Genomic DNA, 23634 nt, shown 5'->3' with positions numbered 1-23634 from the left:
TAACTAAATATACCGGACATTAAATTTTACTCCTCAAGTTGTATGACAGGGCTTTAATGGTGTCGGGGTCAAAATTAGACGTTAGTGGTGACAACGCCGGCTTTTTGGCGAAAACACATATCTCGAGACCCGTTCTACCGATTTGGTATATACATAACATTTGGTATATACATAACATTTTACGAATATTCCTAGGTTACAGTGTGAAAATTGATGAAATTGGATTAGAACCACTCAATTTTAAATACCATTTGAAATTTTCTTTTTCCAGTTTACAAATCAAGAATCTATTAACATATCAGGGTACAACTTTTTACGAATAGACCATTTGAAGTGTGCCACCTTATGACTAAAAATTATCTGAAAATTATCTGAAACTGCTCAAGCCCCAAGGCACTGAATATGTGGAACCAGTGCTTTTAGTTGACTTTTCACCGAAAATATCGGCCAGTGTTTGAGATATATAATTGAAATTCAGAGAGAAAGCTTTCCTGGTAATAGTATATCTGTGTGTCGAAAATGGGTTTAATCGGGTCAACCCATCCCTTAGCCCCCAAATACCTAATATAAAGATTTTCTAACTTCCTTGTGACTTTATAATATATATTTGTGTTTAGAGTGAATAAAATCAGTTGAAAAATCGCGCTAGAACCCATATAACTAACAAGCCTTATGTACCTGAAGGTACTTCCGCTGCTTAACATATGCAAGAGCTAAGTTGGTTATACCCGAACTTAGCTCTTCCTTACTTGTTTATTACATTGCTTTACTTATTGTCTTCAGTTAACATTTTGAAAATTTTCACTTCAAGTTTATTGCCATAAATCACTTTGAAATGTCTTCGCGCATTCAAATAAATATAATTTAAACTGTTTTCCTCAATGAGAATATTGTAATATTTTTTTTTACTTCAACTTAAAAAACTATAAGCAATTTTTATCAACAGAAAATCCTTTAAAATTTCACAAAATTATTTAAGCGTAAGTCGAGTCGATATTCTAAATTCAGTTGCAGCATCTCCTTCGAAATCTTTCCTCATATTAAATAAATAAAAATAAAAAAGGTCCGAATTTCCCCTGATGCAGATACCCTCCAAAAGGTTCCATATCTTTCCTAAATTTCAGCACACTGCTGATTATAATACAATAGATGTTGCTCGTCGCCGTCCACCTAAGTTTTGCACCAACTGAGGAGCAAACAGTGCGATTGAGTTGACTGTCCTTAGTTGCATAAGTATATCTTACTTTCGGGACCATTCGAATCTGTTGACTGTTATGGAAACAAGTGTTGCCCTCAGCGACGTTGTAGTCGAAATAAATTTCATAAATAAATTAAATTGCAATTTTTTATATTATAACTCACCCTAAACGTCTATAATATTCTTGCTAAACATATTTCGAAAAATCTGGAAACAAAGGCTTATAAGTGTAACACATTCCAACCCAAAAAAGAATTCTTAAAAAATAATTAAAAACTTTTCTTCAAAGATTGATTGTCTTGTCGAAGTTGTAAAATTTCAATATTGACATTAATCAAGGTCTGATTTTGAAATTTTTCAAAATACATTTTTACTGCCCCTGAACCAAATAATACTTATGTACTCATGTACATATGTAAATTAATATTAATATTTGCTTTTTACAAAATGCGTCCTTAAAAGTTAAACTTGTTCAAATTGATACACCGAAATTATACCATGAACTAATAACAACTGTGCAAACATTCTGAAATAAATCTATTTATTTTGACTACCTATTTTTCTACTATTCTACTTTTCTCCAATGAATATACATATAATAGCCTCGACACCAATTTTCCCATTTGAAGTGACAAAAATTGGGCTTGAATAAATGCTAATAAATTCATTAACTATATTATATTAACTCAATTTCGAACAATAATTTTGTAATTATCTACGAATTTCTCAAATTTGCTAAAAGCACACATATCTTTTTTCATTTTCAACACCGTGTTGCCTGTTGCCTGCTGCCAACACGCCGGAAATATTGCACGCAGCCATAAAATATATAATTTTTTATACCGGTATTTTCTGTAAAATTGTCCAGTTGTGTCCAATTTATTGCCGAGTTAATTAAGTGGCTTGTTTCAAGTAGTTTTTGTGGTTATTTGTTGGTGGTTTTTCAAAATGAAATTTAATAAACCCATTTTAATGAATTTTGTTCCATGGCTAATTTTTAATATATTACACGCAATAAAGTAATACAAATTAAATAGTGAATTTAATTAGAGTATCTATATTTATAGCGTATGTTATCAAAATGCAAATGTAATTATTTATTTATGCCGGCTAGCAACGTTTTTTTACCGGCTTCTATTGCGGTTGTGAGCAATAAAAATGTATTTTAAAATATAAAATTAGAATACAGTGGAATTTGCCATTACGGACAGTCTTTAATGCCAGACACCTCCCATAACCGGACAAATTTCATGAACATAACGTTTTCATTTATATTTACATACAAAACCAATTCCTATAACCGGACATGAAAACGTTCCAATGACCGGACACGGTACTAATATTTTTGTTGAAGTGGTATTTCGGACCTCTATCCAAATATATTTTGTTCTTTTCTCTAAATTTATATAATTTTTTTAAAGGTTAGGGCAATAACTTGTCCCCACTTGCTTATATACCGAAGAATTCATTCGAAAATGGTAACTTCTTGCTTATGACATAACGAAGAATTCGTTCGAAAATGGTTTAATAAATTCCACTCAGTTCATATGAGCCCCGAATACGAAGAATTCAATATTAGTCCCAAAGAAACCTTTGCGATTAACTTTTTTAAGGGGTTACATGGGCTTACTCCAGCAAAAACGGCATATTTTTAAAAACTTTTTGTTTTCTTAAACATAAGCAATGGAATATTTGATTCAAACTATTTATTATTTCAAAGTTACAAAGGTTTTATGAAATTTTCAAAGGAAAATATTCAAAAGTCGGCCGTTACGACGGCATTTTCGACAGTCCCTCGGAAAAAGATGCCTCCGTATTGATAGCGGAACTTCTCTTAAGACCATTCGAAGCAAAATAAAAATAATACGTATTTTAATTAAGAGCATAAACTAGGTATTGGTCGAAGGCAAAAACAAAAAAGTGAATTTTTGGCAGAAGTTTTTACGAAAACATGGAAATTTTGTTGAAAATTTTGCGACATTCTTATTTTTTAATTAGTTGTAATTGAAAAAATCCTTCTTTCCAGATCTTGTAGAGTATATCTCGAAGATCTGTGTAAAATTTCATTGCGATCGGTTAAATAGTTCGCGAGAAAACTGGACAACCGACTTTGAAAATACAATCGATAAAAACGCATTTGAAGTTTAAAGTAACTGAACTCGAACGCGAAATTTTTTAAGTCAGTATTACCGAAACTATTACTCGCATAAGCATTTGGGAGATGTTATAGACTTCTTATAAGATAAGAATGTACATTTTTTGAAGCCATGAATCTCTTAATATTATTGAGTTCGTTGATGCCTTAAATATTTCAAAGGAACTCTAAGAATTTGGGTATGGGAATGCTTTCTTGAATACGCAGTCAGTCTAAAGTCAAAGAAGACGATACCACTAATTGCATGAAGTAGGTTTCGAATCTACCATATTATAAAAATCTTGTCCCGTTGTTTTTTTTTTTTGGAGTTTTTATGAATTGATGCTAACGGACTTATTGAAAACAAGTCTCAGCTATGTAAATATGATGGATTTGTTGCGAACTCGTATTCAAGAAATGCACTTCATAAAAAGCGGTCAGGGTTACATGTAACTTCGCCACCCAACAAAAATATGTATAGCAGCTTTATAAAGAGCTCGCAAACGTTTGCAAAATTTTTCTTAGCGCTGAAATAAATCGTGAAACGTACTACATACAAAGACTGTATAGAACGACTGCTTATCAGTGAAAGTGCGCTGTAAAGAAACTGAAATGTATAAAACTTAATGAACGCTTGCAAAAAGCAACTGAAAAATATTAATTTAATGAAAAAAGTGCTGGAATGTCCCAATGGAAGGTTGTTTATATACAAAACAGCAAACACTTTTGTATATATGTATATACAAGCATACATTTTTATATACATACAAGCATATATTTGTATATATGTACATACATATATATACTTATATGTATATTATACAGGCGTACATATTACTGTACAATAATGTGCGAATGTACATGACTTGTTTGTCGGCATGCGGACAAACGCCAAAGAAACAAACATAAATTGTCGGCAGTTACGAAAATAATCAAAAGGCAGTAAAGAGCGACAATAAACAAAAAAGAAATTTTACTCAATTTAGCACTCAATTTGAGGCGCAATCACAGTGTTATTCAATTGGTGGCGCAACGTGGATAAAACCAGTGCAAAGTATGCCGTACAAATAGTGTCATCAACATCGAAACGAAAGTGTAAAATGTAATTAATTTTAAATTAATTACTGATTTTGTTCGGTTTTCTCATTGAATTGCCATATTGTTTTTGTTGCAATTGCTGTCGCCACACTTATACAGTGTGTTTATAACAAATGTGTCTAAAGTGAAAACAGTTGTTGCAAACAACTAATTGATTGACTAACTGGCTGTGACAGAAATTCAATTTTAATTTTCACAAATTAACACCGACAGCGCCAGCGACCAAATGGAGCACGCTATGGGGAATGGCGCCGTTGAAAAACTTCAGCATATACATAGTTGCGCTTTTATACTTTTTATGTACATTGTGACAAAAAAGCGCCCGGACTTTGTAAAAAAAAAACGCAAAATATTTGATTATTCATTAATATTTATTATGTCGCCTTCAAAGTATTCTCCACCAGAATACACTATTGACAACAATTTTTCCAGTCCTCGAAACACTTTTCATAAGCACTTTTTGGGATGGCCTTCAGGTCCCTCAGCGAATTTTGTCTCTTCGATCGACTGAAAACGGGTTCCATGGAGCGGCAATTTCAGTTTGCGGAAAAAGCAAAAATCAGACGATGACAAATCTGGTGTATACGGTGGTCGATCGGTGGTATTCATTGCGTTTTTGGCTTCAAATTCGGCCACAATCGTCGCTCCAAGCGATGGTGCATTATCATCGTGAAAAATCAAGAATTGTTCTTCCATAATTTCGGCAAAAGCCTAAATACGGCCAAACAGAACTCTTTATTACCTTCGCAACAAATTTGACGGCTTTTTTGGTTTCGTCTCGTTTTTTCTTTCATTCCGATAACTGTTGACTTCTTTCCATGTCAAACTCATAAACCCATGTGTCATCGGCGGTTATATTGACAAATCATATCAAACATGTCCAAAGATACCTGTTTACGATACTCCTTTTGAGAAAAACTTTGCTTTATCGGTACGAGTCGAGCAAGAATGCGTTTCATACCTAAAATATTCACCAAAATCATTCGAACGGAATCGCGAGAGTTGTCGAGCTCTCTTGAAATCTCTCTAACACTTGTCTGACGATTTTCAAGCACCATATCCTTCACTTTTTTAATATTTTCAACAGTTGAAGAGGTTCGAAGGTCGTCCAGAACGAGGCGTGTCTTTGACGATCTCTCAACCATCTTTGAAGGCTTTGTACCACTCGTAAGCTTGGGTTTTTGATAAAACTGAATCACCGTAAGCCTTTTCCAAATTCGCAAAGATTCCGCACACGAAATTTGGCTAGAAATACAAAATGTGAGACATTTTCTTTCTACGGTATTTTTATTCATTATAAAAATCGCAACGCACTACTGATGTGTGTCGACTTAAGCAGCTGCTTTAAACAAACTGACTGACAGATCGCATTCATATGTGACATTAATTAAGGACAGTCCTTCCAACTTTTAGCAAAAATTTTTTGAAATGTCATTTACCAGGGAAATTTAACTACAATTTCCGGGTGCTGTTTGTCACAATGTATACAAATATATACACTATATAAGCAGGTATGTATTTGTATCGTTGCAATTGCACAACATTGTAAGTTTCGCAATTCAAAGCGCTTAATATCCGATATCGTCCGGTCAGTCTGCGTATGTGGCGTTAATAAATTCGCGCCATATAATGCTTATCAATCGCTAAACGCCCACACATGCTTGTAAGCAGTAAACACTTGTTGACTTTTTTATTAAAAATGTAAATATAGCGCGTGAAACGCCTATTTTATGCCGCTTGCAAAGGCTCCAGCACAGCTTTAAAGCAGTGCCCCTCAAGTTCAAGCGCCTCGATAATGCAGGCACAATTGAGCTTATTAAGATTATATACTATAGACATATTTTGTTTATTCATTTATATGTTTTGTGCTGGTACTTTTGGTCATCGATATTTTTTTTAGTGAATACTTGAAATTATCGATAATTTTATGAAGGATAAAGAGAATTCAACAAACTTAAATTTTTATACCGTTATTTTAAATTTAAATGACCATTTTTTTCTACTCTTGCAACATGTTGCTACAGCCTTACCACAATTAACCATATGCTACATAAAGGATCATGAGACGAGTTGAAATCCGGATAACTGTCTGTCCGTTAACGTGAGTTAAGGTAAAAGTGAAGATATCGTCATGAAATTGTGTACTTCCTTGATCGAATGGGGCGGATTAGTAGGTGGGCGTAATCGGACCATTGCCAAGCCCACAAAACGCATTTCATCGAAAATATATCAAGCAATATCTCCCAAATCTTTTCAATGCCACTAACGATTGTAAAAAAATACGTAATAACCCCGCCCACTTCGCATTTAACAGTTTTGTTAAAAACCACCACAAGTGTGTTAAATCAATAGAGATATTAAATTTTACTTCCGGTATGGTAGAAGAGGATTTTATAAGAGCCGATGTCAATTTAGACAATGGGCGTGACACTGCCCACCTTTAGGTGAAATCACATATCTCCGAATCTACTGAACCAATTTAAACACAGGCACATGGGGTTATTTTGACATTCTCATGTTCTCATTTCATTTCTCATGCAAAACCCACGCCTACTTCCCATATTACACAACTTAAATTAGATCAAATCAAGCACCAATTCACATACCGGGATAAAACTTTAAACGAAGGTATGCCATCTCAGGTCTAAAAATTATCAAAATTGAACTATAACTATTCAAGTGTGTGTCCGGAAGTGTAGACCCCAGAGTTCTAGACCGATAATATCGGCCAATGTGTGAGATATAAGAATTGAAATTCACCAAATTCAGAAACACTTTCCTGATAATAGTATTTTGTATATTTCTGTGTTTCAAAAATGAGTTGAATCATCTGCCTTAACCCTCATAGAAACGAATTTTCACTTGACTTTATACACCATATATAACCTTCATTAAATTGAGTGAGCGTATTCTTCTCCTAACGGTGCATCTTTGTGCCTAAATTGGATAAAATCGGGTGGAAACTTGCCCTAGCCTCCATGTAACTAATATTAGCATTTTCTAACATCCGGTTGACTTTACACCTTACATATTTTTGTAGGTATGTGAGGCACCTTAATGAAACTTAGTAAGCATCTGATACTGTTAATATTATGTAGTAATGCCAAAAATAGATAAAAACCGATCAATATGTCTATCTCTCATACATATATAATATAATATTGGGTATTGGGTATAGTATAATATTGGGTATACAGTAGTTTAATGCCGAAAATATGTGAAATTAATCCAAGAATCACCCAAACTCCCGTACACTGTATATAATGATTTTCGTTATTCTAACAAACCTCATGCCTAATATGTATTTGTTGCCTAAACGTTTGTTCTTGACCTTACGATGGTATTTCCTCGACTTCGCTCCTGGAGTTGGTTACTTAGTACTAAATAATGAAAATACTTTGAAATTATTATTTTTTATTTCCGGCAAGCTTGATTAGAAATGATAAATAAATGGCAAATTTTATACAGAAGTGGTGTTTTATCAAAATAATTACCTAACATATTTCTATCGCTGATTAAACGGTAAATATAGTATGATTCCGAATTTATTCTTTATACGAGTAAAAGAAAAAATTATCGACAATAATCATTTCTTCGATGCATTCTAGTGTAACATCCCCAAATAATATACAAGTATACTTCTACCATTCTGCTTGCTACACAGCATCTCTGCAGTCAATCACAGCATTCGCTAGTCTGTCGCATGGCTCGAGGCAACTGCCAATTTAATTTAGTGACAATAGCGCGATCATAAAAATAATTTAACTGCCACCATTGAAAACAATATTTCTTCATTTAATGATAGAAAATGCTGTAATTGCATTTTACGATTGTAATTCTTCTCAAGTTTCACTCAATACCAGTTAGTTTTGTGAAATGTGGTATCGTATACTACATATTGGGTAGTTTTTTGGTGGAGCATATGAAAAGTTAAACTGTCAATTAATCAATTGATGCCGGATATTTTACCCAAGTAATGCATCAATGAATTCCGCATTTGTTAGAGTATATAATGTTCTTAGGCTGCATTCTGACTAGTTGTGTCGGTCCATTTGGTATTAATATGCTTTATCAAAAATTTCCGGAGTTTTCTAATATACTTCTTATTATCTAAACTTTATCATATAAATTTTAAATTTTTCCAACATTTCGCCAACTTATGTTCATAGACAAATATATACTTGCATAAGCTTATGCTTGCCCTCGTGGTGGTCACCAAGCTGTTGCTGTCAGCGTTAAAACTAAGTATCCATTTTAAAACAATACCTGCAATCAATCAAAATACAGCAATCAACTGTCAATTCGACCGCAATCGATTGAGCCGAGTCGAGTATTGTAATGGTTCTCTTGTGGCATGTAACAAATGACAGTTTCAAGCCACTATATTTTCATCATAAATCATTGTAACCAAATGCAAAAAATCCTATACTATATACCAGAAAAACATATATCTATGTACATACATACATATTTTTTATTACAGTTATATGCAGTTTGAAATTCGAAAAAATATAGAAATGTTAATAAATCTGTATGCCATTGCTTTCAAACTTTTTGTGGGCAATCAGTTAACACTTGGTTATTCTAACTGCAATATCCTCCAAAGTGATCGAATAAAGAAAAAAATCTAATAAATCTAGTTAGTAAATGATATATTATTTGAGAAATTGAGAGACCATTTAGAGCTGGGGTACTCAAATTTTATTAAACTCGGAATTTGTTTCTTTTATTTTTTGTATATTGTCACCTAAAATGCAAAACAGCGCATCACAAACAAAAAAATCGACAATTCGCTGTCAAATATTGGGTAGTCGAAAAAGTCTTTTCGTATTTTGTCAATAGATGTCTTTGCAGTCGTACATATATCTCCAGTGCTACCAATCACATTGTGTCATACCATATAGTTTTTGTAAGGTGAGATTTTAAATTTCCAAAAAAAAAAAAATTAAATTCGGGGAAGTTGAAAAAAGTTACAGCTGTTCAAAAATGTGTAAAATATTAATAAAATTCGCTATATTTTGAAATTTTTGTATAAAAAAGGAAGAATACCATGCAAGCCACCAATGGAATTTGTGAATTTTGCGGCGACGATGCTGTATCAGTTCGTGTAGCAGAACAATGGTTCGCTCGCTTCCGTTCTGGAAATTTCGAAATTTCGATTTACACTGATGAAAGTTTTACACTGATGGAATAATGTCTCCAGCGGAAAAATGGCAAAAAGTGGTGGACCAAATTGGTACATATTTGTGTATATATTTATTAGTATAATTATAAAAAATAAGTTGAAATGTGATTAGAAATACGAAAAGACTTTTTTGACTACCCAATATAATAACCAATATATAACCGATTTGTAAACAAAACTCAAATTTTGTTTCAATGTGAGTGGTTTCTATTAAAACGCCTGTAAACGTTTGAAAAGTGATGCTACGCTATTTTGCATTTTAAGTGACGATATGTATGTATTTCGGTCATATGCGAAATCTTCAATTGTTCCATAGCAAAAGCTAAAAACTATTTTTAATACCTGCCCGCCGTTTTAATCACGTTTCAAGTCGCGCCCAGTTAAAGCTAGCATTCCTTAAATGAGCATTAAATGAGCGTAAATTATTTAAGCTCAGAAAAAGGGTTTAATAACCAGTTTATCGATCCACAGCAAAATATTTCAATTCCGAGAACAACCTAAAAAGTTTTTTGAATCTATAAAATAAATATGATATTGCAAAGTCAAAGAATTTGTGGAATTTTTGCCGTTATGAGCTTGATTTTTGCACACAAGTATCAAAAAATATATACATATGTAAATAAAGCAATGCGAGCGAAGCATCGGCGCTTATTTGGATCCACTCGCATTTCAACGCATTCACAATTTTTCGCATCCAACTGTTGGCAGCTGTTAACTGGCGGTTGCTAACAGCTACTAGCTGCTGTGCGAACGCAAAAGTGACCATTGAATTGTGAGTTTTGAGTTTATAAAACGATCAAATGAAATGCAATGTAAATTAAGCTGTTGCGAATTCATTCGCCTTTAGCCGCTGCTGGGGTTGTAAGTAAGAGTATTAAAAAATTTTTATGTCTGAATTGCCATTGCTCTGCTGCGTAAATACTGGTGCTATAAGAATTTCATTCATGTCGGTGTTTGCTTAAAACAGCAAACGTTTATTTTATGAAGCGGTATGGTGTGGTTGTGCTGGAACTTGAAAATATTTTTGGATATTTGGTATTTGGATGCTGTCGAAAATTCCTCAAATTCGCATTTCCTATAATAAAAAAAAAATTTTATTTGTTTTTATTAATAAAATGCTTCATTTCTGATATATGAAACTTTGTTACTATGTGTGCAAAGTGCAACTTTTCTCGCAGGAGGTATTTGGTAAGATTATGGCGGATAGTTTAGTAAATCAGTGCGATATTCATGTTTTTATAAACTTTGCCGTGAGTAGTTGCATGCAATGTTTAAAGCATCAATTTTTTGTAAAATATTTTAACCTTTTGAAAAAATATTTGTCAAAACGATAAAAAAGTGTTAATAATGCTGAAAAAAAATATATATATATTATATTATATTTTTATTAGCGCTTACACCAAAAAAAAAAACTTTCAACTAAACTATTTATTATCAGTATTTATGAAAAAACATTTTGCACAAAACTGGCAAAATTTCTGGTATATTTAGGTAGAGCAAAGTGGTTTAACCACATTTAGTTTTTAATTGCTTTAAGGGGTTAGGGGTAGTCAGAGGCACGAAAAAATGAGAGTTTTCAGAATTTTTTTTTTGCTAATAAATCGTGTTATTTTACGAAAGTAGTAATATGGCATTATTATAGAATGTGTTGACTTCAAGTCACGGAAATTAAAAAAAAAAATTAATTTCCAAAGTTATAGTTGTTTGTGTTGACCCTGTTCCAAAAAAAGGTACTTGCGGTGACAACCATAAGTCCTTGGAGATTCATCTAAAATCAATCGGACAGAAAAAATTAGTTTTATAAATATCGGGTGATTTTTTAAGAGCTTGATAACTTTTTAAAAAAAAACGCATAAAATTTGCAAAATCTCATCGGTTCTTTATTTGAAACGTTAGATTGGTTCATGACATTTACTTTTTGAAGATAATTTCATTTAAATGTTGACCGCGGCTGCGTCTTAGGTGGTCCATTCGGAAAGTCCAATTTTGGGCAACTTTTCGAGCATTTCGGCCGGAATAGCCCGAATTTCTTCGGAAATGTTGTCTTCCAAAGCTGGAATAGTTGCTGGCTTATTTCTGTAGACTTTAGACTTGACGTAGCCCCACAAAAAATAGTCTAAAGGCGTTAAATCGCATGATCTTGGTGGCCAACTTACGGGTCCATTTCTTGAGATGAATTGTTCTCCGAAGTTTTCCCTCAAAATGGCCATAGAATCGCGAGCTGTGTGGCATGTAGCGCCATCTTGTTGAAACCACATGTCAACCAAGTTCAGTTCTTCCATTTTTGGCAACAAAAAGTTTGTTAGCATCGAACGATAGCGATCGCCATTCACCATAACGTTGCGTCCAACAGCATCTTTGAAAAAATACGGTCCAATGATTCCACCAGCGTACAAACCACACCAAACAGTGCATTTTTCGGGATGCATGGGCAGTTCTTGAACGGCTTCTGGTTGCTCTTCACCCCAAATGCGGCAATTTTGCTTATTTACGTAGCCATTCAACCAGAAATGAGCCTCATCGCTGAACAAAATTTGTCGATAAAAAAGCGGATTTTCTGCCAACTTTTCTAGGGCCCATTCACTGAAAATTCGACGTTGTGGCAGATCGTTCGGCTTCAGTTCTTGCACGAGCTGTATTTTATACGGTTTTACACCAAGATCTTTGCGTAAAATCTTCCATGTGGTCGAATAACACAAACCCAATTGCTGCGAACGGCGACGAATCGACATTTCACGGTCTTCAGCCACACTCTCAGAAACAGACGCAATATTCTCTTCTGTACGCACTGTACGCATTCGTGTGGTTGGTTTAATGTCCAATAAAGTAAACTGAGTGCGAAACTTGGTCACAATCGCATTAATTGTTTGCTCACTTGGTCGATTATGTAGACCATAAATCGGACGTAAAGCGCGAAACACATTTCGAACCGAACACTGATTTTGGTAATAAAATTCAATGATTTGCAAGCGTTGCTCGTTAGTAAGTCTATTCATGATGAAATGTCAAAGCATACTGAGCATCTTTCTCTTTGACACCATGTCTGAAATCCCACGTGATCTGTCAAATACTAATGCATGAAAATCCTAACCTCAAAAAAATCACCCGATAGATAAACTCGGGCCTGATCGAAGGATTTTCTTTCTAAATTAAAGGATTTCACGAAATTTTTTTCTAAATTTTTGCGAAAAAATCAACAGTTGATTGGTTTTAAAAAATCGAAATTTTCAAAAAAATTAAAATCCTTCAATCAGGCCAGGAGATTATTATGTGCTTTGAAGTGCCCGAGCTCGCTTTGTTATTTGTCGAATAGCTCAAAAACTAATTATCGGATCAACGTGAAATTTTCAGAGAATATTTTTAAGATATTACACTTAACGAAAATGCAAAAAAATAATAATTTTTTGAAAATTCTAACTACCCCTAACCCCTTAAGGGGTTACATGGGTTGCCTCGAGTAAAAAACAGCATTTTTTCCAAAAAAAATTTTCTCATATAAAAAATAAAAAAATAAATTTTAGTAGAATTTTTTATTGTAACAAACATACATTATTAACAAAAAAATTCTGAAATTTTTGGGAAAAAATATTTTAAACTCGGCCATTGCGACGCCATTTCCGATGACCCCTCGGAAAAAAGATGCGCCCGCGTTGGCAGGATAACTCCTTACTCGAACATCTAAAGTGAAAAAATACGGGTTTTAGTTAAAACCTTAACTTGAACGAAGGAGAAAAACTGAAAATTGGATTTTTGGCTGACATTTTTTACCAAAAAAAAAGAGAATTTCATGGAAAAATTCGCGATTTTATTTGTTTCAAATAGTTATAATCGAAAAAAAAAAATCCTTCGACGAAGTCTTTAAGAATTGTATCTCAAAGACCTGTGTAAAATTTCACGAAGATCGGTTGAGTAGTTCTCGAGAAATCTTTCAACTGATTTCAAAAACACAGTTTCGAGAAAAACGCGTTTAAAGTTGGCGCACTTAGCCTAGCTAGCCTCGAGCGCACAAGTTCTCAAAGCTGTATCTCCTAAACCATTACTCGGACCAACTTAAAAATTTAGGACAATATTCTAGAGATGTTACAGATTTTAGTAAGACAATAAAATAAAATTGATTCGTAAACCCATGTAAGCCCTTATTTTTAGAACATAGCAAATTTAGGTTTTTCTGATTTAATTTTATTAATATAAACTTTAATAATATAAGTTCCCACAGCAAACAATTGCTTTAAATTGCTCAAAATTGTGTAATTTGTAAAATCCTTATATAGACATTCATACATACATTCGGTTATGTTACAGATACTATAAATTAAAAAAAAAATACCCTTAAGCCTTTTTAAAAAAATATGCCGCTATAAAAAATATTTACATGCGCTGTGTTGATTTTTGAATAAATAATTTCCAAAAAAAGCAAATTTCGTCAATTTTTTAACGCTTTTAGAACATTTTTCCGTCTGCTCAACGTGGCGTATGAGTGATTTTCATATTCAAATATGCATGAATAATTGAAGCGGAAGCAAAGTCTACCAAATTTATTGTAAAAATATTTGTTTAAATTGTTCGCAAAGCGCGCATTTAACCGAAATCACACTAAAATATTCTATAACGGTAAATTTGTATATACAAGTATAAACTGTTATTACTGCCTTTTTACAACTCATTTCCCAGTCAATCATTTAGTAATGAGTCGTGTGTGCAAACACAGTATATAATATGCGTTTAATTAATTCCGAAATCACTTTGGCAAAAAATTGCAATTTTTCTCCCGCTCGCAATGAAAATAGCATGAATTGTATGCCGCGCCAGCTGAGCTTTAAGCATTGGCTACATTTTGTTCATGTGGTACATTTTGCCTGCGCCAACAGCAAAACAGTTGTTACAACAATTGCAGATACAAAACGCCAAAATCAAATGCAGGAGTCATCAGCCGGCCGTACAACGAGTTTAACAGTTCAAACAGGAGAAAAAAACAAAACAAAACAATGCGAAAAACGAATGCCAGCAACGGCAGCAGTGAAACAATTTCCATTGCATGATTAACCGTTGCCAATGGCGGCATGTGTGTGTGTGTGGAGCGCAGCCATACTCACAAAGGCCAAACACTTTGCACACACACACCAATACCAATTAACGTCTACTCGGGTGTACATTGCGAATAAATGCTATTTAACGGTATTTATTTGCCATGAAAGTTAATTTATTTACAAATTGCAATAAAACAAACAACAATAAGCATAACATTACTCTTACTGGCAAGTAAAGCCACAGCGACGGTGTGGAGCAGCAGCGTCAGCGTTAAAGCCATAATAAGCAAGCAAGCAACACATCAGTATTTACCATTTAATCCATGGCAAAATAAAGGCGCATAGATAAATGAAGTGCATGTGTTGGTCTATGTGGCTGGACTGCATATTTCTCACTGGAAACCCGTTTCTGCTGGCAAAAACCAGTCCGCAGCCATAAGAAATTCCACAGAGGTGAGACGACATTTGCTCTGTTGCTGCAGCGACGCACCTTTTTCAATAGTACACCCCGAGCACCCGGGCGGAAATCTTTTGAAGTAACACTTAGTTGAGATTTGATATAATAAGTGTTATATGAGAAAGCTCGTAATTTATTACAACAGCAAATAACTACAAGTAAAGTAACAGTATTGTGTCACAATAGTTGTTAATGTTGCCTACAGTGTTCGAAAATTACTTGAAGTTCCATAAAAAATAGATATGAAAACTGGAAGCAGCCTTTGACATTAGTCAAAAATGATCGTAAAAGGAAACTCTTTGAAATGTTACAGGGCCCAGCTAGTGTGACAACCAAAACAGGCAAATTTTGACAATTAAAAAACCTATTCTATCAATTTTTAATAATTTTAACTAAATTTTTAAAAATATTCTAAGAACACGCTATAAAATTTTAAAATAGAAACAAATATTTTTCAATTTACACACAATCTGTCACCACTGTAAAATAAATTCTCTATTAGCAGAAATTCTCCGTTCAATGTTCTAAAAAAATCAAAAATTGACAAAATGGCGGCGTTTTAAAAAAGTTTAATTTTGTCCAACTTTTCAGTCATTTTTGATCTGACGCAATTTGATTTTTCATGAGAACAAAATACTGTTATGTGAAAAATATTGAATTGTCTTATTAAATTTTACAACACTTCTACAATATTGTCTTAAATTATCAAGTTAATCCGAGTAATCGTTTCGGAGATACAACCTTTAGAACTTGTGCGCTCGAGGCTAGCCAGGCTGTGTTTTTGAAGTCGGTTGGCAAGATTTCTCGGGAAATACTCTACCGATCTTCATGAAATTTTACACAGGTCTTTGAGATACAGTTCTTTAAGACTTGGACGAAGGTTTTCTTTCGATTACAACTGTTTGATATTTTTTTCCAACAATTTTAGAACTTTTTTGTTAATAGTGTTTGTAACAAAAAAACTTCTAAAAAAATATTTAATTTTTTATATGAGAAAATTTGTTGGAAAAATGCTGTTTCTACCCTAGGAAACCCATGCAATCCCTTAAATATTATATAAATTGATTAAACTAAATTAACAGAGCGGCTACAATTTAGAAAACTGTAATTCAAAAACTATCTGAGATATCCATTTAAAAGTTTAATATGCAATTTTTAAAGGTATATCCGATTGAAAAATTTCACACAGTAATATTTCTCTATCCCTTTATTATTTAAAAAGTAATTTCTCAAAATAAATGGTGGCTTCAGTAATTTTACAGTGGCTGCCATCAGTTTTTTTCAGCTTTTAGCAAAATTGTTCAAAACACAAATGCCGATATTGTTTTTGTTTTACTAAAAAAATTTAAAAAAGGAACTACAATCAACAGCTATGAGTAATTCATAGAAATGAACTCAAATATTCAAATTTTTTTCTCGTATTTTGTTTTGCTTGTATTCAGTTTTTTTGGAGTTTTTTTTTGTGTTAAATTCGAATTAATTACCCAGCAGGAATTATTTACACAGAAATGATATTAGACAGACTTTCTTCAACAATTTTTTTCGCATTAAAAAAAAACAAAATATTTTATTAGATTTTTTTTGTTGTTACAAACATACAATATTAACAAAGAAGTTCTAAAAATTTTGGAAAAAAAATATTTTAAACTCGGCTATTGCGGCGCCATTTCCAGTGACCACATGAAAAAAAACAGGATAACTCCTTACATGATTATTAGATTATTATTAGGAGGCAAAAACTGAAATTTGGATTTTTAACAGATATATTTACAAAAAATTAAAATTTCAAGTAAAATTTCGCGACATTTTTTTTTCAAATGTTTGTAATCCAAAAATTGTCTTTTGTCCGAGTCTTTAAGAATTGTATCTCAAAAACTTGTGTAAAATTTCATGAAGATCGGTTGAGTGGTTCTCGAGAAACCTTACCGCAAAAGCACAGTTTCGAGAAAAACGCCTTTAAAGATTTAGATAAGAAAAAATTAAAATTCACTTAATAAATGTTGGTTCGATAGCCTTAAAATAACAATTTGTCAAAAGTGTTTTAACTCATAATGTCAAAATCAGCTGTTTGGTTTTGTTTTTTATGATTCTAAAATAGAACTTTCACACATTCTTGTCAATCAAATATTTTTTTAATGCCAACTGCATATAAACAAAACCCAAAATCATCAAAATCTAAACAAGAAATGCGAAAAAGATGAAAAAGTTAATTTGACTTTCTGGATTAAAAAATATTTTCCTAAGTTATCTCAAGTAACAGCCTTATATACTTAGCATATCCACAATTATTGTAAGTAAGTAATTCTATCTTTATTTATAGCTTGTTTGGTTCATAAAGAGAGAAGGAGCGAGATAGAGTGGCATGCCAATCCCATGAATCTGTGTACATTCATTACTTTTACTCATTTTTTCATAATGCAAAGAAATTTCATCTCCTGTGAGAAGTTAGAATAGTCAATGCTCTTTTATTGGTTCTTAGAGCAAAGCTGAATCCAAAACAAAAGATCAAAATCAGAAGTGATAATGAAGCAATAGTATTAATATTTTGCATAAATATTTAATAATGTTTTATCTTATCTGTCAATATACATAGATATATGTGCTAAGTAACCAGTTGATTGGCTTTTGTTTATTATTTCTACCAATTTGTATCATGGATGTAGTATGTACATATATACATACCATACCATACATACACACATGTATACATACATACATACACGTGTTACGTTACGCTTTATCTATTGGAGTTGTAAGTAACTTCAATTGTTGACAACAAAACTGAAAATGATTAATGACTTCGACGTTGAGCTCTTGTGTTAATGAGCTGTTAAAAATATATACATACATATCTGTTATTTAATAAGCTTTCAATTTCGTTGACATTTTTGCAAAAACAACCTGACGATTTACAAGAAAATAGATCAAGTTCAAATACTGCCGCCTACGTTTTGAATTTCTGAAGGCCGTAGAGCGTTGTTAGGAAATCATTTCACCTGTTATGATAATACATATGTAAACAAACATACATACACACTATTTACATGACATTTATATACCGCTGCCTGCATACCCATTCATTAATGCTTTTATTCACATTGTTTTTTCTTTTCCAGTTGAGCGAGACGACTGCGCGTTTCAAGGCCTTCCAACAACAGCAAACGATCTACATTGCGGATTGAAAATATTATTGGTCATTTGCATTTTAATACGCCGTAACGTTAATACAAGCAACTGTTTCACGCTTGATAAGAACGCGAGAAATACGACGAAAGAGGCACAAAGTATGCTGCAAATATTGAAGAAGTTGGTTAAAAGCGAACCAGTAGATCTGTGCGCGTAAATAATCCGAACAAATAAATAAAATAAGCTAAAACAAAAGAAAATTAAAGAAAAAAATTGTAAAGAAACCGTTCAACGTTTGCTCGTATTACCCATTGACCAAGAGACCTACTGATGTGGCCAACTTGTGCGCACAGCTGATCGACGCGGTAAACAGTGAGCGCTGTATGACGTCAGTAATTCATAGTAGCTGTAGTGCGTGAAAAATAGCAAATATTTTAAAATATTCACTAAACGGGCTAATACACTGTATAATAAAAATACAATAATACACTTACTTACAATCAAAAATATGATTCGAAAACATAAAAAATATTAAAACAACAATAATCCGCCGTCAACGATCGTCGCTCACCGTTCGCCAGCGTGTTCAAGGCGCTAAACCGCCACGCAAACGAAATATTCCCATGCGATTTTTATACAAAAACAATAGCAATCAAATAAAAGTAAACATAAAAAATCCAAACACACACAATAAATCAGCGATGAGCGTAAAAGTAATAAATTTTAATTTGTAGCAACCATAAAAAGCAAATTCATCAGAAAAAACACACACACTCGAATGTCACAGCCAAAAAGCACTGAGCTCAATTTCCAAGAAGGCGACGATAACACCCGAAATAGAAATTAATTAAAATTGAATTTGCCAACAATTTAGAAACGTTAACAAAGTACTGTTATCTCAAACCGGAAGAATTCTGCATATCTACATTTGGCACGCTGATAGTGTTAGCAGCGCTGCGCCAGCCATTCCCACACAAAGCAACAAAGGTCTCAAATCGCAAACGGCAGTCGCGCAACTAGCAGGCTTCTGAGACACATACACACCCACACGTCGTCACCTCCATCGGAAAGCATGTCACAAGTGCCAACGCAATTTAAACTCATCCTCACCGTGCCGCCGTCAAGTTGAATGCCAACATCTGTGTGTTCAACAATAAAACACCAACATAATTTATAAAATACTCACCATAATTTGTTGCTAAAAACCCAAGTTGTTTGTTGTTTCTACACGCGTATCTTTTTTTCCTCGTTTTAGTTCATAATTTGGTTTGTGATGCGGTGCTCATAAATTTAATCAACTATTTTAAGCTGTTACGATTAGCGTTTAAGTGCAATTCAAAGGAGTAGAGCAGAGAGCAAAAGTAATTTAAACAAAAACACAAACTCATTCTTACACAAACATCAATTCAAATTACATACCCGCACATACACACGTATATACACATTTGCGCAATATGTCCGCCATGAATTTTACACGTAAACTGCGCGGTCGCATGCGCTCCAATACCTGCCGCATCGTCTTGCTCACCTCCTTGGTGTGGGTGATTGTGGATTTCGTGCTAATCGCCCGCTATTCGGATTGCATTGGACGCGACGGTTGGCGGTGTAAGCGGCCCGGGGAGTATGATGTGGAGGTGAGTTGAAAGTTCATTTCATTTTGAAAATAGTAATGTGAGATATTAGCTCCACATGTGGGGAATATATTAGCGGCATTATTATGTATATACATATATGAAGTATGTTAAAGAGTGGCGCGTTATATCAAGTCGTCGTTCGGTGAATGTAGAAACAATTCAATATCTCGTATATGAGTTACTGTAAGACTTATTATTCGGCTTGTGAAATTACAAGCAAACAACAAATTACAAGCCATTTTGGAAAATGTAATTTCTGATTCGAATTTCTTAAGTTATGTACACACATACATATGTATATAAAATTCAGTATTACGTGGGCAAAAAATAGTAAGACTGTGGTCATAATTTTAAAATTCTTAATTTATTCTTCGAAATCTATGTTGTCTCCCTTAAAGTGATCCCCTGGCCCCAATGGTCTTCAATGCGCATAGTGAGTCACGTTTAATGTCTTCAATTGACTTAAAACCCAGAAGCCACACGAAGCTAAATCAGGCGAATGGCGAAATATTTACGAAGAATCAATGTGTTATGCGACGGTATTGTGGTGCAAAAACCAAGAGTTGTCTGGTCTTTTTTTTACGAATAGCTTCGCGCATACGACGTCAGAAGGAATGCGGAGTGCATCATACCTCGATAATCGAAGAAAACTGTCGGCATAACCTTGATTTTTGACTTGCTTTGACATGATTTTCTCGGCTTCAGTTTACCCTTCCACGACATTCGGCCGATTGATCGTCTATTTCCGGTTCGTAAGCATATTTCCCACACTCATCGGCGGAACGTTTCATGACATCCGCTTTTCTTAACGATACCGCACTCAAAATTTAATAAAACTTCTTGCACTTACATACTTCTGAAAGACAAGCGTATACTAAACACTAATGATTATTTTGATGTAATATATGGCACAGCCATGAAAAACAATATTCAGACGAAATAAGCCTCATCGTTGAAAATCATTTTTTGATGAAAATCAGGATAATTTTCAGCCCAATTCACGAACATACGACGATTCTGGTGTTCAAGCGGCTTCAGTTCTTGCGTCAAAAATTCGCCACAACGATATCACAGAGATGCCTATGGATTCCACTAGACGCTCAATTGTTGATCTGACAGGACGATTATGACGACCATAAATTGGATGTAGCGCTCCTAAAGTTGAGGTCACTGACTCCGAATTTCTGTAGTAATTTTTAATAATTTTGACTCGTGTTGGATCGTATTCTCTCCATTATGAAATGGTAAACCTTACTGAAGAGAAATATCAAAAGAGCGGGAAAAATATGGCGTCGTTTTCTGTCCCTATCAGTCTACTTTTGTAGCGTCCCTATTCAAAAACCAAACCACGTTATTTACATAAATAAAACTTCAACCTACCGAAAATTTAGCGTTGTTGTTAATGAAACCATTTCCAAAAAACAGTTGGAGAAAATAAAGCTTACATTAAAGGTGCAGTGCAATTATTTTGCTCATATACATACATACATATGTATATTATACATAAGTATAAGCAGTATGCTTAGCTGTGTTCGTTTCTCGAAGCGTTAGAGAGTAGCGAATCGAACTACTCCCCTTTAGTGGAGAAATGCTTCTTTTCAGGCCAAAAAAAGACATTTTAGTATCGAACGGGGCATCCACGCTTTGAATTTCTATAAAAAAAAATTACTTATTTTTCAAGATTTATGTTTTTAAAGTCAACAAAAAAATTTTGGGTATCCTATAAAAAATCTCTTATTTTTCAAGTCCTATGTTTTTAAAGACAACAACAGAAGTTTTGGAACTGCATTTTTGACAGTACTTTGTTATTTTAGCCATACTCTTAAAACTGGTGAAAAATCATTAAAACTAAACTTGGTAGCATTGAAGATATTTTTTGTTCCACTTTAATAAGGTATCCCCGCTCTCTCATATGGAATTGAACTCATTAACTTTGTTGTTGCTTTTACTTTGAATTTTTTTACAAGAGATCAAAATCCACATTTGAGTAATAATAGCGAATCGCTGACGGCTGCTGTCGACGTTTTTCCAAAATTGTAAAATTCATAGATCTCGAATTTTCAGGGCAACTTGATTTAAATTCTTCAAAAAAAAAAAAGAAATATCTATAAAGAAATAAAATCTGTAAATAACAAATTTTCCGAATAAACTGACTTTGAAAACTTATTATATTTAGTTGCATATCTTTTCTCTCCAGCATAGTAACTATGTAGTATACACGAAAGTAGCGTGCTAATTAGTTTCCATTAATTATTTAGTAAAAAAAGTTATTAACCGCGCACACAGGTCGTGCCGCAAAGCACATAAATTTAGCAAAAGTTTGAAATTATAACGAAACGAAATTACTTTTGTTTTAATTAAATGACATACTATTTTACTCCGCAATATTGCACACATATGCAGATGTGTACATATGTATGTATATGGATATGTGCGAGTGTACCTGCAAACGTAGTATATTTGTGCTGATGAATGTGTTCGCAGCTTAAAAGTTAAATGCAGTAAGACCATAAAGTTCGCAGCTAAAATACAGGGAAATATTTGTCCGCGCTGATGCAAATTTGCGTTTGGGCATGCATACATATATGCATACCTACATATATCTAATGTATGTACATATGTATAGATGTGTATTTCATCGTGCTTGCTCATAACTTTTAGTTGCCATTGTTGTTGGAAGCTGATGCGCCAACACTTCTGCCACATAGAATGAAGTTGTTGTTGCTGCGACCAGTGTTGTTGTCCCGAAGACACACCGGCTCTGGAGTATAACATTTTAATTAACACGTCGTGAGCGGCATTGTCGACGTTGTTGTTGATCCACAGTTACAGTTCTCCTTGCTGCTAATGTTGTTGTTATTGTTGTTGCGGTGCTCCACTCTTCCTTCTTGTTGTTATTATTGCTGCGCTGCTCCACTCTTCCTTCTTGTTGTTATTGTTGCTGCGCTACTTTACTCCTCATTGTTTTTTGTTGTTGCTACTGCGCTGCTCCACTCCTTGTTGTTGTTGTTTTAGTGTGCTGCTCCACTCCTTGTTGTTGTTAGTGTTATCATTTCTCCGAGCTGGTCATTTGCGGCCCGTCGGCCATCCGTTGTTATAATTATTATTGTTTTGTTGTAATTGCCTGTTGTTGTATGCGTCCACATGTGTGTAAGTATGTATGCGTGTTTGCTGTTGTTGTTGCAGCCAGTCAACCAACCGGCATTGCAATTAATTACGCAATAAATCTTGCCTTAAATCAGAATTACAGTGTTGAACTTGGCTTGTGGCACGAACCAGCAGCAGACACAACATAACGCAAACTAACGCATTGCTCGCAATGTTGTTGCTGCCTTTGCGCACACGCATACGCACACGCTCGCCAATGAGGCACACAAAAAATTGTAGCCCACACAGCCTTGCTGGTCCGACGTTGTCTTGCAAACCGCTTCAGCAGCTGCCTGACGTGCTTCATTGGCTTTTGTCGACTGCTCGACTGCATTTTGCTCCGCTTTGCTCTGCCAGAGCTGTGGCTATCCATTCATGAGTTCACATATCGCAACCCTGCGCCTCTCTGTCTGCCACAGAAATTTTTCAATGTTTGTTGGCTGCACTTTGCATTTATACATATGTATTTATGTATACGTACATACATACATATATGTGTGGCATATTAGTTGCGACTGTAGGCTCTGCTTGTTGCTGTCGTCACTGACACCAACAACATTAGCAAAGTCACTGCCGACAAGGAGGGTTTTTGTTACAAGCGGCATATGACCAACGACGACAGAGTGGC

The 23634-nt window shown here is 34.1% G+C and overlaps 1 protein-coding gene across 5 annotated transcripts in view; it reads left to right on the top strand.

Moving 5' to 3' along the window:
* LOC126752257 (polypeptide N-acetylgalactosaminyltransferase 5) overlaps positions 1 to 23634 on the top strand; it is a 69107-nt gene that overhangs the window by 31080 nt on the left and 14393 nt on the right. For 3 of the 5 annotated variants that reach the window (XM_050462942.1, XM_050462940.1, XM_050462941.1), the window contains exon 2: positions 19481 to 19859. In XM_050462942.1, the coding sequence (XP_050318899.1) occupies positions 19680 to 19859 (180 nt within the window). In that variant the 5' untranslated portion in view covers positions 19481 to 19679. Of the gene's footprint in view, positions 1 to 18215; positions 19860 to 23634 lie in introns of all 5 variants that reach the window. The other 2 variants (XM_050462938.1, XM_050462937.1) reach the window with 1 other exon arrangement.

The sequence above is a fragment of the Bactrocera neohumeralis genome, chromosome 3 (genome assembly GCF_024586455.1).
Source record: "Bactrocera neohumeralis isolate Rockhampton chromosome 3, APGP_CSIRO_Bneo_wtdbg2-racon-allhic-juicebox.fasta_v2, whole genome shotgun sequence".
Taxonomy (NCBI): domain Eukaryota; kingdom Metazoa; phylum Arthropoda; class Insecta; order Diptera; family Tephritidae; genus Bactrocera; species Bactrocera neohumeralis.
The sequence above is the reverse complement of the archived record's forward strand: the minus strand, read 5'-3'. Positions and strand labels throughout refer to the sequence as shown.